Source organism: Pinus tabuliformis, chromosome J, assembly GCF_031772625.1.
Source record: "Pinus tabuliformis cultivar Carrire ecotype Pingquan chromosome J, CPIR1, whole genome shotgun sequence".
NCBI classification, from domain to species: Eukaryota; Viridiplantae; Streptophyta; class Pinopsida; order Pinales; family Pinaceae; genus Pinus; species Pinus tabuliformis.
In genome coordinates, this window is record NC_142295.1 from 44,501,828 (window position 1) to 44,523,754 (window position 21,927).

The following is a 21,927-nucleotide window of genomic DNA, read 5'->3' on the forward strand; positions in this document are numbered from 1 at the left end:
GGTTTATTTGAAGTCAACATAAGGCACAAAAAAACATTTATTATCTCTGTTACACGGAATGCTTCTTAGAGGTGGGAAACCTGTTCCATTGGTTCTCGCGTTTCTGAAAACTTTGGAACTATATGGGAACGTTTTCTTTTCAGTGGGAGCTGCAATGGGAGCTTGGGAAAGTTCCAGGAGCTTTGAAGACTTTTTTTTGGATTTCCGGCATTCCCTGGGATTGGGGAATATAAAGCCTGACAAATATGTTGAACTGCCCACAAAACATGAGCCTTTGTTGAAACCTGCCCAGGAAGAAAGGCCAAAGACATCCTTAACACCGATATCCTTAATTGAGACACTGGAGCAATCTCTTGATGAGTTAAGGAAGCATGTGGCACCTCAATGTAAGGGCGATATCTGGGATGTCATTGCCAATGAGTATTTATTTTGTTGTTTATGTATATATATCACAAAAGTATGTGGCAGTCAATGCCTAACCATTAGAGTTACTTTACTTTTTCTCTTAAGAATAACTAGAGAAACATAGGTAAAATTGTTCCTTTGTACTTTTAAGGCAGATTGTTTCAAACACTAGTCATGTGTCAGAGAACTCATAATGAACTTGACATTTTAATATTTTATATATATAAAAGGGAGAGACTCAGGGAGAGGGACACCCAAAGAATATATTTATAGTATATACATAAGAAAGATTATATATTTAAATTGATTTTAATATTTGAATATTTTGATTTAATATTATTTTTTATTAATATATAAATTATATAATTAAAAATATATTTTTTATTTTTTATTTTTTATTATATAATATAACCACTCCCGATTAGCCATTTCCTGTAAATTTTGGGGAAACATCTAGCCGTTCCCAACACCTGTACCCAAGTTCCCAACATTCCCACGTTCCAGAAACTCATGCAACATAGTTTATATATATATATATATATATATATATATCTTATTGATTATTATTTTCAATTAATTTTGAGCTTGGTCCTTTAACATCCAACCTAGTAAAAACACCCAACACAGTTGTAATTTCTTTTCCTTTTTTTCTAAATTTGACTAATTCTATTAATGTAACAAAATAGTACAAGGAGGCACCGGCCTCTACAGAGCATGTCCAAAATATGCCATGTTTAACAACAACAACTGAAAGAGACTGCCCTCACCGGGGAAACCAGTCCAAAATTATAAAAGTTTGCTGCCCACGCAGGGGTAACAACCTATAGTACCAGAGTTTCTTGAACAATTAACAAAATTAACAACATTGCATAATAAAAAACACCTGAATAGAGCCGGGAACCCAGAACCTGAAAAGACCTTGACCAGCTAGGTGTCGTTAGGCAGAGGAGGTTCTTCCACTATCAGACACCTGTACGCCTCCATGTCGTCTTCTGCATCCTGAGCTACCTCTGTGCGTCCCTGCGCTGCTTCGCTGCCTCTGTGCATCCCTGAGCTGCTTCCAGGGGCTTTTCTTTTGCTAGTGGTGTTCCGCGTCTGAGTATTGCGGGCTGGGTCTTCAGAGTTTTGTGGCTCTTCTCTAAATGCCACCGATATAGTCGCTATAATGCAGGGACGATCCAGCGTGCAGTGGAATTGGAATTGAGCCGAATGGCTAAGATGCAAGGATGAAACAAAGGCAATAGGAGGCTGGAGAGCAGCATCCACAGGCCGAGGACCTGCAATCTTAGCCCGCCCCCTGACCGCTGCGAGTGGTTGGGTAGAGGCCAAAGAAATGAGCCGTCGAAGGAGAGGATGAGTCAGAGGGGGACGAGTCAGAGAGGGACAAGGGCGGGGGAGGAGGGGACGAATTGTTCTTCCTCTGCTACTGCCCCTCCTGCAGCGCATTCTATGCCGCAGATGAAGCATGCTCTCCTGGGCAAAAACAAGAGGATGAAGACAAGAAAGAGCAAAGCCAGAGAATGAGTGGGTGATTGGAGCAGGAGCATAAATTAGCGGTTCAGAGCTAAGATTCAAGACCAAAGAACCAGTCTGAAGGCAACATAAAAGATTCTGCGAGAAGTGTGCACCATCCACCATCTCAATGCAGCACAGAATTTGGCAGCGTCTCCCCGTTGTCATGCGCGAGCTCGGCTCTGCAGCAGCAGGGAGACAATTGCAGTTCAGAGGAGGCGGAGCAGGGGGATGACGGTCTGAAGAGGCCATCTTAAAACCCGAATTGATGAAGCCTTGGCCCGCGCAGTGCATTAATATGCCATTAATTTCGGCGGTGACCTTCTGGGTGGAAGCGTGGGTGACCAGGTGGCCTCGCCACTTGCCAACCCAAGGTCGCTGCATCATACCAGCGCATTTAAACACCCGCGTCCGGGAAACACAGTTGTAATTTCGAAACAACTCAGCAAATCTATTACTGAGCTTTAATTATTTTCAGTGTTTAATATTGATTATCTTTTAGTGGACAAAATTTGTCTAATCTATTGCAAACATCATTGGCTTTACCAATTGTCGGACAGATGTTGCGTATGATCTTCACAGAGCGAGCGATAACAAGCAATCCAATGAACTAAAGCTTGGAAAGAAAGAAAGAAGAAAGAAATTATTTCAACGTCCACGAGGCTAAAGATAGCCTATGGGACAGATTGCTTCTTCATCTTTTTGATGTATTCGGCCTTTTTTCTGTGAAGCTTCATAATAAATGCTCCTAGCTTCTTGACAAACCCCTCACTAAATAGATTATCCCAAGAGCTAGCTGCTAGCATATCTGCATAACTTTCCCTGTTGTCTTTGAAGGCCTTACATTCTAAAATGAAATGCTTTGCATACTCTTTCCTCCCACACTTCTTTTGGCCTTTTCCAGCGCCCTGTTTCATAACAGAGTTGATGAGAATTAGTCCTTAACTGAGCAATAAGAATTTTGGCTCCCCAAGAGATATTGGCCTCTATGTATGCTTTTGGTTGATGACTATGAGTGGGATTAAACACTTCAATACAGTATTTTTTCTTTCTTCTTAGCTCCTTATCCCAAGTACACTTGTGGAACTTATCCATAACAAAAGCTTTTATCTCTTTGTTGTTTATGGGACAAATGTTCAAACAAATACCCCATTTACTAAACCATTTGTTATTTTGCTGCATCCGAGTTTTTTTTTCTATTGCACAATTTGTCATTAAAGACAACCTTAGGCCATCTACCCTCTTCCATTTGTTCAATTTTTTTTAAATACCTTATGACTTGCACCATAGCAATTGCTTCAATAGGAGCAGCCCCTGTTTCACTTAACAAGATAGCATAAGGAACTGCACTTTTAATCATGAATTTGTTTGTAATCAAACGCTTTTGAATTTTCTCAATTTGTCTCCACTGCATTTCGGATGTACTGCTAGCCCATAGTTCACAACCATAGAGAATCACCGGAATCACTAGAAGCCCAAAAAGAGTTCGAGTGGTTTTTTAGTCTCATAACTCTGCCTCTCTACACCTATTTTGGAAAGCATAAAATGCTTTCCAACCCCCCAAAGTTCTTTTCTTTCAACAACCATCCCAACTTAGATTTTTGTTGAAATCAATTCCTAGGTATTTGTAATCCGCAACTTCTTCCAGAATGTTGCCTTCAAAGTAGAACTTATGCTGGTTATGTTTTCTTGTTTTAGACAAAACCACTACTTTCATTTTTCAGATATTGACTTGTATCCCCATGCTTCTGCAAAAATGCTCAAGGGATAGTAAGTGCTCTTGCAAACCAAGAGCCGATTTAGCAATCAAAAGGTCATCTGCATACAAAAGAAGCCTTATAACAAACTTGCCCAAATAGATACCATCACCCCCTTGCGAATTTAACCACTCCTCAAGCTTGTTGATATATAAACCAAAAAGGGTAGGAGACAGTGGGCAACCTTGCTTGACCTTGATATCACTTCTAAAACTTTCAGAAATGCCTGTTGAAGTTCTAATTTTGACATTCACTTCTTCACATAGCCTATGCACAACTGCTCTCAAATGTTTAGGAACCCCATGTTCCTCCATTTTGTGCCAAAGCTTAGCCCTAGGAACCGTGTCAAACGCATTTCTAAAATCAACAAAGGAACAAAAGACTTCTTCCTTTTTCTCTCAAACGTTTTCAATGATGTGCCTTAAAGTTATACAATGATCAATTGTGGAATGTTTAGGTCTAAAACCTGCTTGCCCTTTAGCACGCTTATCTCTTTCTTTTGCCCACTTGCTAATTTTATTTTCTAACATGCTTCCTAATAGTTTTTCAAACTAAGGGTTTATCATGATGGTCCTATAATTGAAGGGATTATTGACGTCGCCGCTCTTGAAAAGAGGTATTGCCAGACTAGTTGTCCAATCTGTGGGGAGCCCCTGTTGTATGATGTTGTTGAAAATTTTTGTAATGTGAAGTGCAAGGATCTTTGAGCCCGACTTTAGATATTATGCTAGGAGTTCGGCTAAGTCTTTTGCTTTCCCAACACCCAACTTCTTGATATCCATCTCTACCTCTTGCACCGTGAAGAGTTCAGTATCACTGTTGACCAAGGGGGCAGGGTCAACCTTGGGATCCTACTCATAGAGTTGTCTTGCATATTCAAACCATTTAGAAGTTGTAATACTATTTCCAGTTTGTATCTTTCTCAGTTGGAACTCCTTCCAAAATAATTTGGGATTATTTTTCCCAAGGAAGATTAGTTCTTCCCTCCTTGAAACCATGAAATCGGCCTTTTTCTTGCTTAATAGCTACTTGTTAGCTTTGAGCTTTATGTTATCCTTGTTTGACTCTTTCCACATTCTCCTTGCCTTTTTGCATTCCTTGTCAAACCAAGCATTAACCGGAAAGCAATTTGTTTCAGACTTCTTAATTTTTGGTATTTTGCACTCTGCAAGTGCGCATTGAATTAAATGTGTTAATTCATGACTATGAAGGCCATGAATTGTGATTTTCTCCTTTGCGAAGAGCCTCTCTAGCGTTAATTTGAAGGTATTACAATTTTCTGGAGTCAAAAAAATTCTGCCCTGTGAGAGATTTTGTTGAACACGCTGAATTTTTTACTCTATTTATTTCTTTCTACTCCAAGAGAAACTTAAATAAATTGACTTGTGATCTGATTTTAAGTCCCACAGTTGATCTCCAATCAAAACTTCTTCCATTTTCTCACACAAACCATGTGAGCAAATTACATAATTTACTACACTTGCTCCATTGTAAGTATTGCAAGTGAAATTACCGGACTTTTCCATCTAGTCAAGCCATTACAAATGACTAAATCAAAGGCCCCACATAGAGTAAGCAATTGTTCACCAAAGAGATTGCAGCCCTTGTCCTCTGAAATTCTTCCCCACTGATGATTAGTCTCTTCCGTAAGCCAAATAGGATTGCAATCTTCTTTACAGCAAAGAATGCTAGCTTGCTTACTTGCAGTCCTAGCATTGAAATCACCCATTATAAGGACTTCACCTAGCTGAGAATATGTTGCAATATCCACTTTTAAGGCTACAAATGGTCAAGCCCTCTACCCTTGTAGATTTTTGAAACTTGCGGCACAAAATAGCATGCTGCAATTTTGATGTGGTTTCCATTTTCTGATATTTTAAACCAAATGAATTTCTTATTTGAGTCTTCTTTTTCTAACTAAATGAGACAACTTTATTTCTCCCTCACTAAAACAATGATACCCCATGCCCTTTGCCATCCCTGCTGCCTTGTTCCACGTTGCCATCTTCTAGTATCCTTCACACAAAGGTGTCTTGCACCCTTCATGCTCATGTGTTTCTATGAGGCAAATTATGTCTCTCTCTTCCGCAATAGGCCCTAACCCAGGTCCTTGTCTCCATGGGTAACCTCTGTAGTTCCAACAAATTAATCTTAAGGAAACCTGGGTATGACTTGATTGCTATTTATTTTGACATGCAAGAGTCACATTTGAGTCTTTGTCCCTGCTTTCCCATACTGACCTTGCTTCCTGATTTCCTGTTGAAGAGTTTGTTGCCACTTCTTTATTACCATCTTGCTGCTCTGTTTTGGAAGGAGGTCCAAATTGTGTTATCACAGCGTTGCCTTTATAAATCCATGCTCTCTTACCTTCATCTCTTGTTGCCCTAACCTTTAACATTTCCTCCCTCCTTTCCTCCTATTGTCTTACAGTTAAATCTTCTTCTAGGAAAAAGTGAGAATCCCTCAAGAGGTGCTTCTTGCTTAGAATGATATATTTATCATGCAAGCTAGCCATGATGACTTTTATGGGTCTGCCTCTCTCACCGTTAAATTTACCCACCCTCCATGCTTGGCATATTTGTCCTTGCCATAGCAACTTGTCTTTCAAGAAGTATTTTGCTAGGTCAAGAGTACTTTCATTTTTCCCGTAGTCTTTCACCCCTTTAATAATTATGTTTGCTGCTCTATTTTGTCTTTCCTTGCCTTCTCTATCTTGCATGTTGTCAACCTGAATGTTTGTTTCTCCTTCCTTATTAGCAGAACTGCTAATAACTTGAGCCCAAGTTTTGGAAGCTTTGGTGGAATATCCTTTCCTTTCTTCTCTTGCTTTCTCTTCATGGTTGTCTATTTGGGCAATCATTTTCCCTTTATCCTGGGATGATTTCGTATTCACCATCTCTGTACTTTCCACTACAGATTTCTTTATGTTTTGCTCATCCTCCTTCATGCGTTGCTATTCTGTCTTCCCTATCAGGAGAGCTTCCTGTAGCAATGCCACTTGTTCTTTCAAAACTTTATTGCTTTCTGCTAAAGCCTTATTCTCAGCTATTATTATATGAATTTTATGATTTATTTCCTGCTCTTTAGCTTCTAAAACCTGCAACCTTTGTTCTTCATTTAACAATTCTTTCACATAAAGATCAGATGACCAGGTGAGAGGTGTGGATGTGGGACTATATAAGGCAGAATCACCAATGACTTTTCCTCTGGACTTCTTGTTGCCACGTGCTTGTAGAGGTGATTTGTTTGAGTGCTTATTGCAAAGGGCTCAAGTACTTTCCTTTTGAGACCATTTTTTCCTTGTTTTCCCCCATTTTAGACGGGCTAGTCTTTGTTTTAAAATGCCCCGATATTGTTTGGCATTGACCCAAACCCACTTCCCAGCTTTGGCGGATGAGGCAATTTTCATTTGTCCTAAATCATTTGTCTCCACATGTTCTTAAATTTCTTGTCTCGTTGTCATGTTTGAATGCATCTCCCGTCCAACCTGTTCCGAAAAATATGTAGGTCTATAAAATGCCAAGATTACTTCGCATTGCTCCTTGCTATTCAGGGTATCACTACTCCCTACTTAGGCTGTAGGCTGCTCCCTGTTCATTGCTCGATACTTATGCTACATAAAATCTCCCTGCTCTCACACTGCTCACTGTTCACTGCTCGTTGCTCTCACGATTGACCACACTGTTCGCTGCTCGTCAACAGAAAACTCGTATAACCCTCAATCTGACATCGCTCGACTAGAGAACTGTAATGGCCTCTTACTGCATTGATGCGACAGTTCCCCATCCACAGAACTATGTTAATGAAAAATCCTAGCAACAATTTGTCGATGAATGAGCAACATCGTTAGACAGCTGACTGGATAAGTGGATCTCTTCTTCCTTGACCTCTCAGGATTCAACCTACGACCTATTACGCAGAAAACATGCCGAATAGAGGGTATTTTACGTTAATAACGACACAAGATTGCGCACTAATCGTGCCATGCATGTAGCTTAACGAGGCTGCCGTAGCTTAACGAGGCTGCCGACCCTGGTCCCAGAATATGCACAAACCTTTCTCACCAGGGTCTCGTGGCCCGCCTAGAATCAAGCTTTGCAGTGAAGACAGATACATTGATGAACCACGTTATCACAAGGGTTCTAAAGCTGGATCGTTTTCCCAAAATGTCCAACAGTTTTGATCTCGGTTAAAAAAAAGCAATAATCCAGCACCATGCATCCCTATCCAAATTCTTCAAAGTCACAAGCAATAATTCTACACAATAATCATCCTTTGTAGTTCGATAGCGATTTTTGCATATCCTCCGAATCTGTTTGTCTATTTCGTCGTTTGTATAAGGTTTCTTCTAATGAGAAATTAAGTTTTTATGCACTCGCAAACCTTTGATACGAACAAATCAAGGTCATTCACATTACTGGGATTCGAATGCGAGATCTTCCCCCACCTGCCCAAGGGCCTGCTATTCAGACATTATTCCCTCCCGCAATAAAAATTGAGATTGGGAATGTAAGTAAAATTGAGATTGGATAAATTTGCAAGGAAAAAATAATTTTTTTTTTGAACCAAGATGAAATATATGTATTCCTAGATTACATCGCAAGAGCATAAGAAGCAGAATGGTGCATTGTTACTAATGGCTGCCATCGTTTAGAGAGGGAGAGCTTTGGCAACAAAAGTTACTACAGGTTTTGATTTTGCATTGAAGACACTGTCTAACCTGGTAGAACACGTGCAGAGGAAAGACAATGTTGACACCTAATCATAGGGATTGGGTGAATAGATGTAATTAGTGTAAATAAATAATAGAGGAAATGGAGAATCATCGGGAGATGAACTGAACAGTCACTCCCTCTTGTATATAATAATGAACAACCTGAATGAATAATACAATTACATTTGAGGAGTTACCTCCTGGTCTAACATGGTATGAGAGCTAGCGCCATTTTTGGCTTCCCTCTCTAATTTGTAACTTCCATTCTGCCTATTCTGGCTATGTTCTATATCCTTTGCAGACTAACATCTCTCCCATATTCTTTGCGCTCTCTGAGCTGTGCATAATTGTTCTCGTATTCCAAGCATACCTCGACTGTGCCTCCGGCCTTCATATCTCTCAGGTTGAATACGTTGAGTGTTGGTGACTCTGTTGAATGTTGGAGACTCCTCTCCTCTGAACAGTCGGCCCTTGAGAGTAGCGGAGCATGCTTGAAGTAGTCCCGGAGGGTGTCTGATATGGAGAAAGGTGACAGTATGTTGCCTCTGTGGTAAATATTTTTTAAAGACTGCGATAGCATTTTTTGTATGAGCCGACTGTGAGCAGTTACCATATCACTGGTGTTGAGAGTGGGATATTTAATAGCGTCGTTGTTATTTGTAATGTTGCCCATTGGCGTCGTTGCCGGATATATACGGCCCCTCCTCTCTGGTACGCCCTCCTCACAGCATTCCCATGTTGCTCATGCACAATCTGAGCGACAGAGTTTGAAACGGTTCCATCTGTCTTGGCTTTTACTTCAGGTTTCATGCACACCTCATTTCCTAAATACAAAGGTGAAGTCACCCCTCGGCTTCCACTACAATCGCTGCTCCATACCACTCCTCCATAAGCGCTCCTCTTTAAGCATTGGCGTCGTTGCTCCTTATACCATGACCTTTCGAATTTTTTTTGGTATTAAATACTCCCCATATGTTACCTCCCCCACATATAAACCCTTCCCCATAAACCACCTCCCCCATAAAATACCTCTGTCCTATATATCAAAGTGAATTTTTTTTCCAATTTTACACCAGAACTACATTTTTTAACACTAGAGGTGCATTTTTTTTTTAACATTGGTAGCAAAAGTATTTTTACAATACACAGATTTTTAAAATGCATTCATTGATATCTATTGTGGGAGTGGTTCTCACCGGCAAGGAAAACTATCCAAAATGGTCGTGGAAAATCAAACACACTCTCATTTTTAATGAGCTGTGGAAAGGAGTGTGTGTTGGAAACGGAGACAAAGAGCCAGAACAGCCTACCTCAGACAAGGAATTCGCCATTTGGGAAAATAAGAACAGCAAGGCTTATGCATTGATTGCAGCATCAGTAAATGAAGAGGTGAGTCGCCATATTTCACCATTTTCAAATGCTTTCAAAGCCTTACAAAAACTGAAGGAACTCTATGGCTCACACTCTGCACTTGAAGTTGTTCAACTCATAATTAAATTCTTCACCCTTGAATTACAAAATGATGATCCTCTTGCCCTTGCATTAGAAGTAAAATCTATTATGCATGATACCAAAGTCACTAATGTTGAACTGGATATTCCTCTGATAGCTTTTCTCAAGGCACTTTATCCCACTTACTCAAAATATCTTGAGTCATTACAAGCAAATGGAAACCTCAAAGATATTACCTTTGACTCCCTTGTGAAAAAATTTGCTGAAAGAGAGAAAGCTTTTGGGAAGAAGACAACTCTTCAGTCTTATAAAGAGGTTGTGTGTCTTGCACATAGAAAAAAAATCTTGCTCAAGAGTCTTCCAGAGGAAGGGTGGTCGAAGAGGAAGAGGAAGAAATTTCAGAGGCAGGGGGGTAGACACTCTCAAGGAGAAAAGTCAGATTTGCACTACATACGCTACAAAAGAGATGGATCACATGATGCATCCACATGCAAGAAAGAAACCAACCCAAAGGTAAAACTAATGACAAAGAGAAAGGTAAAGCACCTGAATCCGCTCACTATGTTGTGGCACACTGTAATATTGGAGTAAATGAAGACTTATTTAATGCTTCACTTGCTTCTTGGAAAAATTATTGGTTGCTTGATTCAGGAGCAACTTGCCACATGACTTTTAGAAGAGATTTTTTTGAAGAATTTACTAACAATGTTGATGGAGCAGTATACTTTGCAGACAAATCAAAACTCAAGCCATTAGGGCTTGGCACAATCAGGCTTAAATTGCCTAGTCTTCTAGACTTTCTTCTGCATCATGTTCTATATCTCCCACAGCTGAGGAGAAACTTGTTGTCCTTGGTCCACATCCGCCAGCAAGGACACTCCATTCATATGTTTGATGGCAAGCTTGAGGTGAAAAAAGCATCAGACCACTCACTTGTCATGATGGGGATAGAAGAAGAAAGGTTTCTCAAGCTGCAAGGTACCTCTGCTCGTGCACAAAATTTCTCATATAATTCTCATTATGAAGAAGGTACATTTCCATCAAGTATATTTGGCATGCTAGATTTGGACACTTGAACTATGACAACCTCCGCTTGCTGAAGAAAAATGGTGTTACTGGTTTGCCTACAATTCCTAGGAAACTTAAGCAATGTGATGCTTGCATTCTGGGAAAGCATAGCAAACAGTGTTTTCATGATTCACATTCCAAAGCACATAGAAAACTTGAACTCATTCATTTAGATTTATGTGGTCCAATCCTTGTTCCTTCTTCAAATGGAAATAAATATATGATGACATTTATTGATGACTACACCAGAATGTTTTGGGTGTATTTATTGAAGAACAAATCTGATGCTTTTCAAACATTCAAGAACTTTCATAAATGGATTGAAAATGATGCACAATCTCATATTGGCTCTATTTGCACTGATAATGGAAAAGAATACACTTCAAATGAATTTGAAAACTATCTTCACCAACATGGGATTAAACATCAAACAACTGTGCCTTATAATCCCCAACAAAACGGAGTAATTGAAAGAATGAATAGGACAATCTTAAATATGGTGCGCTCCATGATGTTTTCCAAAAATGTAAAATTGATGTTTTGAGCTGATGCAGTTCTATGTGTTGTATATGTAAAGAATAGATGTCCATCTAATGCTATTATAAACAAGACTCCTTATGAAATGTGGTATGGGCACATTCCTTCGGTAAAGCATTTCAGGATCTTTGGTTCCACATGTTATGCCTTGATACCAAAGGTACATAGAAACAAATTTGGTGCGAGAAATCGTAAGTGTATCTTCTGGGGTATTCAAACACCTCCAAAGCATATTATCTGTATGATGAAGTCAATAAAAAGTTTGTTGTATCTAGAGATGTAATCTTTCTTGAATCATTCAAAACTGACAATGTTGTTGAGCGGCAACTTGATCGCTTAGATAGATTCGCAAATGCAAAATCATTTCAAGAATTTGATAATCAGATTCCACATCTTGAAGGGGGGATTCCTATACTAGATCAACCTATGGAATGTTCTTCTGAAGCAACTCTCTCCCCCGCATGAAACTCCAACAACAGATGATACTTTGAGTGATGTGATTAATAGAATTGGGAGACTCAACCTTGATTCAGTCCCAACTCAATCAACGGAGCAGCCTGGACCATCTAAGAAAGGTCCCCCAAAGTGGCTGACAAAGACGCTTGAAAGTGTTCATCCTGATGAGGTTGGAAAGATAGGAACTAGAAATTCAAACCGGCAAAATGGAGGTGATGTACATGACTCTGATTCACCTGTTGATCTGGATGTTTCTTATGATTGTGAATTGAATTTTTCTACAGATTTTGAACCAACTTCCTTCAAAGAAGCTGCTTCTCATGATGAATGGAAAGAAGCAATGCAAAAGGAGTATGATGCCTTGATAAAAAATGGCACTTGGAAGCTAGTTGATCCTCCATTGGGAACCAAACCAATTGGCTGCAAATGGGTCTACAAGAACAAGTATAAAGTTGATGGCTCACTTGAAAAGCACAAAGCCAAGCTTGTGGCAAAAGGTTTTGCACAGAAGGAAGGGGTCGATTATGAGGAGACTTTGCCCCCACAGCAAAATGGGCTACCATCCAGACACTCTTTGCCCTAGTAGCTCAGAACAGTTGGAAAGTCCATCAAGTGGATGTAAAAACTGCTTTTTTGAATGGAGATCTAAAAGAGAATATTTTTATGTCCCAACCTGAAGGATTTGTTGTAAAAGAACATGAACATAAAGTATGCAAACTTGTGAAATCCTTGTATGGCCTCAAACAAGCATCGCGAGCCAGGTATGAAAAACTAACTGAACATCTTCTGAAACTCAATTTCAAACATTATGATCTTGATGATGCAACTTTGTTTGTCAAAAAAGTTGGCAAAACAGTTGTATATCTTGTGGTATATGTAGATGATCTTTTGATGACAGGGAAAAATGAGAGCTACATTGCATCCATAAAGAAGGAATTGAGGAAAGGTTTTGAAATGACTGATTTGGGCTATGTTCATTACTGTCTTGGTATTGAAGTAACTCAACATCCAAAGTCCATATTCCTTTCTCAAAGGAAGTACATTGGAGATCTGTTGAATAGATTTGGCATGACTGAATGCAATCCTCTGATTACTCCAATGGAACAAAACTTAAAGCTCACATCCATTGAGGGAAAAGAATTTGAGGATGCAACAAACTATAGACAACTTGTAGGAAGTCTCAACTACCTAACTACTACCAGACTAGACATTTCGTTTGTTGTTGGAATCCTCTCCAGGTTTATGCAAAAGCCTTGTGAGAGACATTGGTCTGCTGCAAAAAGTGTTATAAAGTACTTGAAGGGAACTCAAGACTTTGGAATAAAGTATACACAGGTGGGCGACTTTAGCTTGATTGGATACTTTGATTCAAACTTCGATGGAGACAAATAAATTGGGGTATCTACTTCAGGTTATGTTATGAGTCTTGGATCAGGAGTTGTCTCCTGGAGATCACGCAAACAATTAGTTCCAGCACATTCCACAACAGAGGCAGAATATGTGGCAACAGCTGAGGCAACAAAAGAAATTGTGGCTCAGGAAAATTCTTGAAGATTTGCAGGTAAAACAAGTACAATCGAATCCTCTCATGATTGACAATACCTTAGCAATAAAGTTGGCCAAGAACCCAAAGTTCCATGATCGAATGAAGCACATCAATACAAAATACCATCTGATTCGACATCATGTTGAGGCCAAAACAATCCATCTCCACCATTGTTCCACTAATGAACAGATTGCAGACATCTTCACCAAAGCACTTGGAAGAGAAAAGCTTGAAAGATTTAGAACGATGCTTGGACTCACCAACATCCCTTCAGATTAAGGGGGGGGAATGTTGACACCTAATCATAGGGATTGGGTGAACAACTGTAATTAGTGTAAATAAATAAAAGAGGAACTGGAGAGTCATCGGGAGATGAACTGAACAGTCACTCCCTCTTCTATATAATAATGAACAACCTGAATGAATAATACAATTACATTTGAGGAGTTACTTCCTGGTCTGACAGACAAGCATTAAAAAAATCACCAAATTCAGAAGGGAGTCACAAGAAGTCATGCGATATTATTACCCCTCGTAATAAGGCGTGGTGAAACTCAATAAACCGCCAAGTTAGTGACAACTAATTTCTGATAGTGTCGGGTACTAATGGAGGGAAATTGATTCTGCAAAACGTCTCGTACTGAGAAACAAATTAATTCTGGCTTGGGGAATAGCGAGCTGAACTCAAGATTATGTGCTGGTATAGTACTCTTTAGTGTAAAAAAAGTAACTAAATCAGCACAACCTATGCAGAGCCTACAAGGTTTGAGGGTTTGAACTTGCTCTAATACCAAAATGTAGTGCCCAAACTGTGAAAATCTAACCAGACAATTATGAAATTCAAATGTGAAATTTATACCAAACAGTAACTGGAATTTACTAATTTAAATTGTAGAAGAATACCTGGAATCTGTTGAAGATATTTTGTCTGTGGTTGTTCCCAGTGTGTAGTTACCAAACCGCCCTTTTTTCCTCCCAGCCTCTATGGGGTCTACTTGTACGGTCCCCAGATCCAGAAGACAAATCTTCTGGCCCCCGTGCCCAAAACTCCAAGAACAATCACTCAATTTACCAAATTTCTCTTCACAGATTCCCTTTGTCTATTACTTCTCCACTTCTCTGCGTAACCTCCTTTGTCTTTGCTTTCCGGCAAGATTTAGAAATCCTCCTTCCTTCTACTCCTCTGTCTCCCTTCCTCCCTTTATATCATCTCCAGTTCCTTCCTCTCTACGCCACCTCTTAACCACCCTACCATAAAATATTGTCCAGTTGTCAAGTAGTGACAGTCTTCATTATAGGTGTCAATAGTGTGATCCTTATCTCATATAATTATGAGTTGTAATTCCTTGGTAATGCATTTATAACATATTTCTTTTTTCGTGGTTGTATAATACGTATATATTATAGTTCCTTTCTAGTTAGCATGATATATATATATGTGTGTGTGTGTATACTTTAGTATAATAAATAATATATACTATAATCCCTTTTGTTTTGTATAACATGGTTATATCTATATATATTATGCCAGTGGTACACACAATAAGTACTCCACTTATAACTAATTAGGTACTAATATTTTCGATAATTAATTCTTTTATTCTATACTTGGACATTTTGTAGACCCCTTTTAGCTTATATATATATATAATTCCCCTTTTAAATTTTGATATAGTAATTGATATTATTACTCTTTCTATTGTATGTTGTACTTCTCTTATTATTTTGTATGATACATTTCCTTTATCCTTTATTTTATATATATATAGAATGGGTGTACACACATAAGTACCCCACTCAATTTATTCATTATATATATTTTGTATTAGACATTTACTTGGTACTTTTCATAACTAATCCATATACTCGTTACTCGAACATTTTCATAAACAGTTAGGGTATACTAGTGCAGTGCATGCGATACATGCAGATGTAGTTATCATATGCATGCCTCGTATGCATATTAATATTCTTATGTTCTCAATATTAGATATGGGTCATTACATGTTGGGCATTGTCACTCTGATCCCCGACCTCTCCGTTCTAGTTGTCTCCCAACATTAGGCTATGGGGGGTAGTCCCTATGGAAATGTGAAGATGAAGGACAAGTTGGCAACTAACAAGTCCAAGAGACATGATTGAATGGCCTAACTACTTGGTTAAATTTAGCAAGACTTAAAGATTATATTAGATTTAAATGTGAGACCAGTGCCTTATGGAGTCAACTTCTTGTTTATTATCAATTGGATGCCAAGTAATCGGATGAACAATCATTGCTTGGATGCTTGACTATCCTAGATAAAGTGCAAATCCTACAAGCTAGATGAAATGCAAAATCTTGGTTGATTTTAAGTTATATGCCTATTTTAAGTGTAACCTTTCTCTTAACTATTTTGGAACTAGCCTCTAGAGTAGGTTGTGGGATAGAATCCAATGGGAAGCAAGCAGAGGTTTGATTAACGATACCTCCCCATGTGTTCTCACCACCCAATGTCTCCAACGTTGCAAGGACTGTGACTCTGACGACTGCAAGGTCATCGTGTTAACCACTAAAGAGGTGCTAAGCCCCAAGCTAAATTGAGAAAGGTGGTATTATTCTCTATCAATCAAGCTTATTCTTGGAGGTAAATTATTAATGCAAGAGTCCCTAGTATGCAAGTGCAAGAGATGAATGCAATTAAGGTGAGGTTACTTAATTTATTAAGTACTTAATGACAATGATTTTTAGTTAAGAACAATAAGGTACTTAAACAATAAATGAATAAACTCTCAACCACAAGAGAAAGTGTTCAAGCTTAACAGTGCTAAAAAAATGCGGCAGTAATATAAATAGACAATAGCTCAAAGACAAGATTAATGCTACTTAAGACAGTTAACAATCTCCAAGATTATAATTAATAAATCACCAATATCCCACTTAGATACAAAAGAGAAATTTAAATCTCTTATCACAATTAAGATCAGAGTAGCATCCACAACAGATATCCAATTTAACAATGAACAATGAATCTACTCAACGATAGTAATGTCAATAAGAAATTAAGAGCATTAATCCACAATGTCACTTAGAACAATTAGCCAATTAAACACTTATCAACTTGATTAGAGCACTTATCAATGACTAAAATTAAGCCCAAATCGCTTCAACCATGAATGATTATGAATTGTAAAATTTCCTTGCCCAATTTTAGAGACTTATATGTGATTTATTATCGCTACAATCTTGTATTCATAGGTCTGCAATTTTATATCAACAGTCAAGAAGTGATGCAAGATGCCAAAGATAAGCTAGAAAATCAATGCATTTAACTTCCAATGATATTCACTTGATTATAGGACTGCTTAGACACTATAGATCATATTTATTATGCTCATATCAGACCTCAAAATGATGTATATTAGATCTGTAATAACTCAAAAAACCAATGATTCAGTTCTTAATAAACCAACAAGGTGCCTAAATATTAATGCCAAATAAGCTCCAATGATCAGCTAATCAATTTGAGTGATTTTAGATGATCTTTAGTCAATTTTGATGATTCTTATTTAGTTTATATGACTACATAAATGGTTATAGCAAACATATCAGATCTGGAAATTGCCCAACAGTCCTCAAACAATAAGTTATATGAAATCAGTTTAACCACAAGATTAATGTTCAATGCCTTAAGTGACTTGTTAATAAATTTAGGCTTATTTTATGTGTGTTTATGCTCTGAATATATTGTTGTAACAATTATATCAGACCTAAAACTTTTAGATCAGACCTCTGCATTTTCAAATCAGAGTCTGAAAATTATATAACAGTCAACATAAAACAATGAAATTGATAGATCAAATCCTTGTAATCTATTTTGATGTCTTGTATGAGTTATTAGCGTAATGTATGGGTTCTTTAGGCTTGTATTATGATAATCATGCCACTGTTATATCTATTATCAATATATCAAATCTGATATAAATTATGCAGTGAATTAAATTGAGAGATGAAGACAATAGAAGCAAATCCCAAGGCCTAATGGCCTATGCCAAGTTTGGAGATGTGAGTGAAATCACTCAACACCGGCACTCATAAAATGTTAACTCAAAACTCAAATATCGTACCTTTATGACTGCTGCAATCACAAATTATTAGAGGTAAAATGTCAATCCCTTGAAGAAACCCTTGTTTGCAATGAGCCTAGCTCTTTTAGGGCTTACGACCTTCTTAATGCTTGCAAAATAGATCCCAAACACTAGCCTTTTAGGTTGGGTAAGGGCTAGGGCCTTCAAAAAATTGGTTTTTTCCCCAATTTGAAAATAAGCAACTTGTAAAAATGGGCTCAAAAACTCTAGACGTCTAGAGGTTTTAATGGTTGGAAACTTTAAAAGTTTACTCTTTTCATTGATCCCTTGAGAGATTTCACCTGTACAAATAAAAAGAAATTTTCCCAAAATACCTAATATATACAAAAATAATATAAAAACCCCAAATCTCAATTGTTGCAAAACAAGGGTTAGAAAAAATTATTTACCAAAACTTATCTTACAAAAATAATTTACAAATTGTATACAAATATACATGCTTGAGAGAATTTTTGTAGATCTTAACAATGGCTAGATGTATTTCGAAAGATAAATGTCAAACCATAGCCATAGAGAAGTAAAAAATTCACATAAAATATTCATAATCCAAACATAGTTGGCATGTGCCCACAGTTTGTGACCTTGGAGCCCAAACACTAGGGAACCTGCAAACTGTATATATTTTCTCAAGAAGAAACTGTTAGAACATACAATGAATCGGATCACCTAAGATAAGCCCAAAACTTATCAATAAAATATTCCTATCGTCTACAAATGAAATAATGATTCAATTAATATTTGAAACACAATATAGGAATGTTTGTACCCAGCGCATATCAGAAATCAGTGAGACAAAGACACCATAAACTACACCCCAAAGTCTTTTATTATGATGATCAAAATGTTTTCAATAGGACAATGATTTTACACTAACTTTTACAAAGTTACATTAAAGCAAAGTTCAAGATCAAGATGAAAATAGAAGCAAAAAGTCTTCTATTTATAGAGAAATTTCTCCAAGTGGAAAATAACGGCTAGTTGGCTTGATCCCCATCAAAATAATCTCGGTCATTGATAAATCTTTGATTATCTTTTAATCTTTGTTGTCGATATAATTATTTTTGTGAAATTTTTTAATTTCTCATTAAAACCATTTTTTATTAGTTCAAAAATAATTATTTGAACTAATTTCCTCAAAATTTGACTTTGACTTAACTACCAAGGTCCAAGGGTCCAATGTTTCCTAAAATTTCCAATATTCCTTTGGTGGAGGACCTCCAAAATTTGACTTTTTTAAGACTCACGAATTTTTCCACTTGAAGAATTTAATTTCTCTAACATTTTAATTTTTTACTCTAACTAATTAATTTTCTGGCTTAGGATTTAATTTTATTTTTGCCAGAAAAATTAATTAATTGACACTTGAGAGAGTTAATTATTTTTCCACTCTCAAATATTTTAGCATGGTGTCTAAGTATGAGGGACCATGCACTAAAATATTTTTTACATAAAATTTTACAATAATTCAACCCTCAAATGGGGAATACCCGTTTGTTATAGACCCTCAAATAACTTACCCAATTCTGCGACACAATATGATTTAGTAGACCAAGTGACTTTTAATAAAATAATTTAACCAATTAACTTAAATTATTCCCAAATCACTTTTACAGAAGACTCAACTAGAACACTAAGACTCACTTAAAACTTTGACGACAAATCCCCCCTAGCTTTAGGGTGAGGCTGGAGGGAAAATCTTTGTCGATCATTTGTGTTTAAAAATACAGATAATCAGTGAGATGAAAAACCTTCTAGGCTTAAATTTGTCACCAAAATAATAGGCTTACCTAGGTTGTTATATAAATACACGGTTTTACTAGCGTCATTTACATTACAAATTTGTAGAATGGGTTTATAATCACTCAAAAAGCTGTTGGCTGATGATCCTGATCTTTGAAAAAAATTGACACAACTGCTTCCTTGGAACTTTGACAAAATGTATGCAACACCTCCTAAAATGTAGAACTGTTACAAACAGCAACACACTCCAAAACTGATGAAAAGACCTGTGCGTCAATGTGATTATTTGATGTCGTTAGTTTGGATGTTTTTAATTTAAAAAAAATGTTTTTTTAATTCTTTTAAAAGTTTGTTGCTGTTTTCCCCAGTTTTCCCTATATCCCAAGTTCATGACCCTTGGTGATATATTCTTGATACCAATGATCGCAAAATTTAACAAGATTAGGCTTTCCACTTCAAGACTCCATTCAGAAATACCATTTGGGTCACGTTATGTAGCAATTTAGATTGCATGTATCTAGCACTCAAGAATATTTTTCGCTTGATTTTGCCAAAAGTGTAAATTTCTTTGTGAATCTTGCACTTGCATTAGTAATAGAAAATTTTGAAGTAAACAAGAGGCACACAAATTGTACAAACACTGATATGTTGGCATTTTGATATAAATATGTACAAACACTGATCTATTGGCATTTTGGATCAGATGTGAACAACACAGGCATAACGAAACTCAGTTACACCAAGTGGTATGATCACTCCCCAAGTTGTTAACATTTTATTTATCATCACAAGTCATTGAATCTTTAATAGTCTCTTAGAAATCATAACTGTTTCACCTTTATTCAATGTGTATGAAATAAGGGATCAAGATAAGTGCCTTCTAATTTATATCTATTATAATGTTTAGATACTAGTAAATCATAAATCTGTATAAAGGAGGATGGCTGTGTCCTTGGACCTAATTGATGGGATTTGTTTTCCTGAGTAGATAGCAAGGCTAGAGAATGAGTTGATGATGGCAAAAAGGAAATTTGCACAACTGAGATCTTCTGTGGAACTCCAGAATAAAAAACAAGCAAAAAGTTTGGGGTATTGAAATCTAATCTACTTTTTATGTGCAATTCTGGGGTTCTTTTTTGTGACTCTTTTCCTTTTTATATTTCTAGCTTCTTTGTTTGTGGACTTGTTGAAAGCATTTGCTAACTTCCATATCAATTTCATTCATGTTACTCAACCAGCTGTTGCCTTTAAACTGCAGGATGGATTGAATCCCAGGTTACCAGCTATGCAAGATTGGTTGACCCCTGAACATTTTTCAAGATGTGATCATTCCAATAGAACAGGATAATTAATAAGCCCTGCATTTAGATCATTTGGATTTGTGTCTTATATCTTAAGTGATGTTTCACTTTTTTGAAGTATATTAATTACTAATCATGTAAGACTGATCTCTATCCCCCTTGCATGTTTGATAGTTGTAACCCGTTTGGTCATTAATGATGTTAGCATATTTGGATGGAAAAAGTAGCCAACTACCTGTTAAAATGAAGGTGGAAAACGCTAATGAGCATCATATTTACTGTATTCTATCTATAATCAGGATAACAAATATTTACTTTTAGCCCACTATGGTACACATCAAATACTCATTTACATGTCATGACTGTCAATATAGTAGTATAGTAAATGCCATCCTACTATGGTAAACATTGCCAAATAATATTATCATAGTATAACATGAGCACGAACACTATTACAGATCAGAAATGTGTTACCCAATGGAGCAGTCCTCCTCCGCATATTGTTTTATCTCATAATTGTCTAGGCATCCATTTTGGATTCCAAGGTCTACAGCTTTATATTGAGGTCTCTCAAAACTCATAAAAGCAACCACATTGACACCTTGGAAATATATGTGGAAGGCACCGAACATTCTAATATAGCTACTATGCTTAAAGAATTCAATTAATCGACCTTATTGCCGACCTTAGTGACAATATCTCAAAATCTCAGCATATAATTTTCCCAGCTAACAAGCACACTCCTTTGATTAATAACTAATTTCATTTCCAACCAGTCTTATTTTGATCATGTATAAGTGCATGTGAGATTAGTATGCCCTAACTCCATTGAAGATATTGAAGACTCATTATGTCAAACATAGTCATTTACAAGACATCTAAATTTGGTAAGTTTTGATTCAAATCCCAGCATTTAGAATACTTCCAACAACCTTATATGTAGCCATTCATATACTTTTTTTCCAAGGAAAAAAACAGTTATTTTATTCAACTTGAAACAAGTAACAAAATGACATTTTGTATATGCCTAAAGCATTCAGTAAGGAAAGCCTCTTGGCTCTCGAAGATAAAAATACATATAAAAACAAAGTTAAGTGAAAAAATCACATAACTTCTCCTTTTTGCCTTTCTTTTTCTGGACCTTTTGCCAACCCCCAGGATTGGGGTCAACTGGTACCAAAGTCCTTTTTGTAGCAGAAGTCAACAGAGGGGCTTCTTTAGCTGAGTCTGAATTCTCAAAGGCATGAGGGGCTTCTTTAGCTGAGTCTGAACTCTCAAAGGCATGAGGGGCTTCTTTAGCTGAGTCTGACCTCT

General features: G+C 37.2%; 1 protein-coding gene across 1 annotated transcript in view; it reads left to right on the top strand.

The window, feature by feature from the left end:
• The window catches only part of LOC149225397 (protein MICRORCHIDIA 5-like), a 165,056-nt gene extending 144,123 nt beyond the window's left edge, over positions 1–20,933 (top strand). The window contains exons 8-10 of the mRNA XM_089377083.1: positions 20,016–20,058; positions 20,301–20,401; positions 20,571–20,933. Coding sequence (XP_089233209.1) covers positions 20,016–20,058; positions 20,301–20,401; positions 20,571–20,580 — 154 coding nt within the window. The 3' untranslated portion in view covers positions 20,581–20,933. The remainder of the gene's footprint in view (positions 1–20,015; positions 20,059–20,300; positions 20,402–20,570) is intronic.
• Positions 20,934–21,927: the final 994 nt, after the last annotated feature.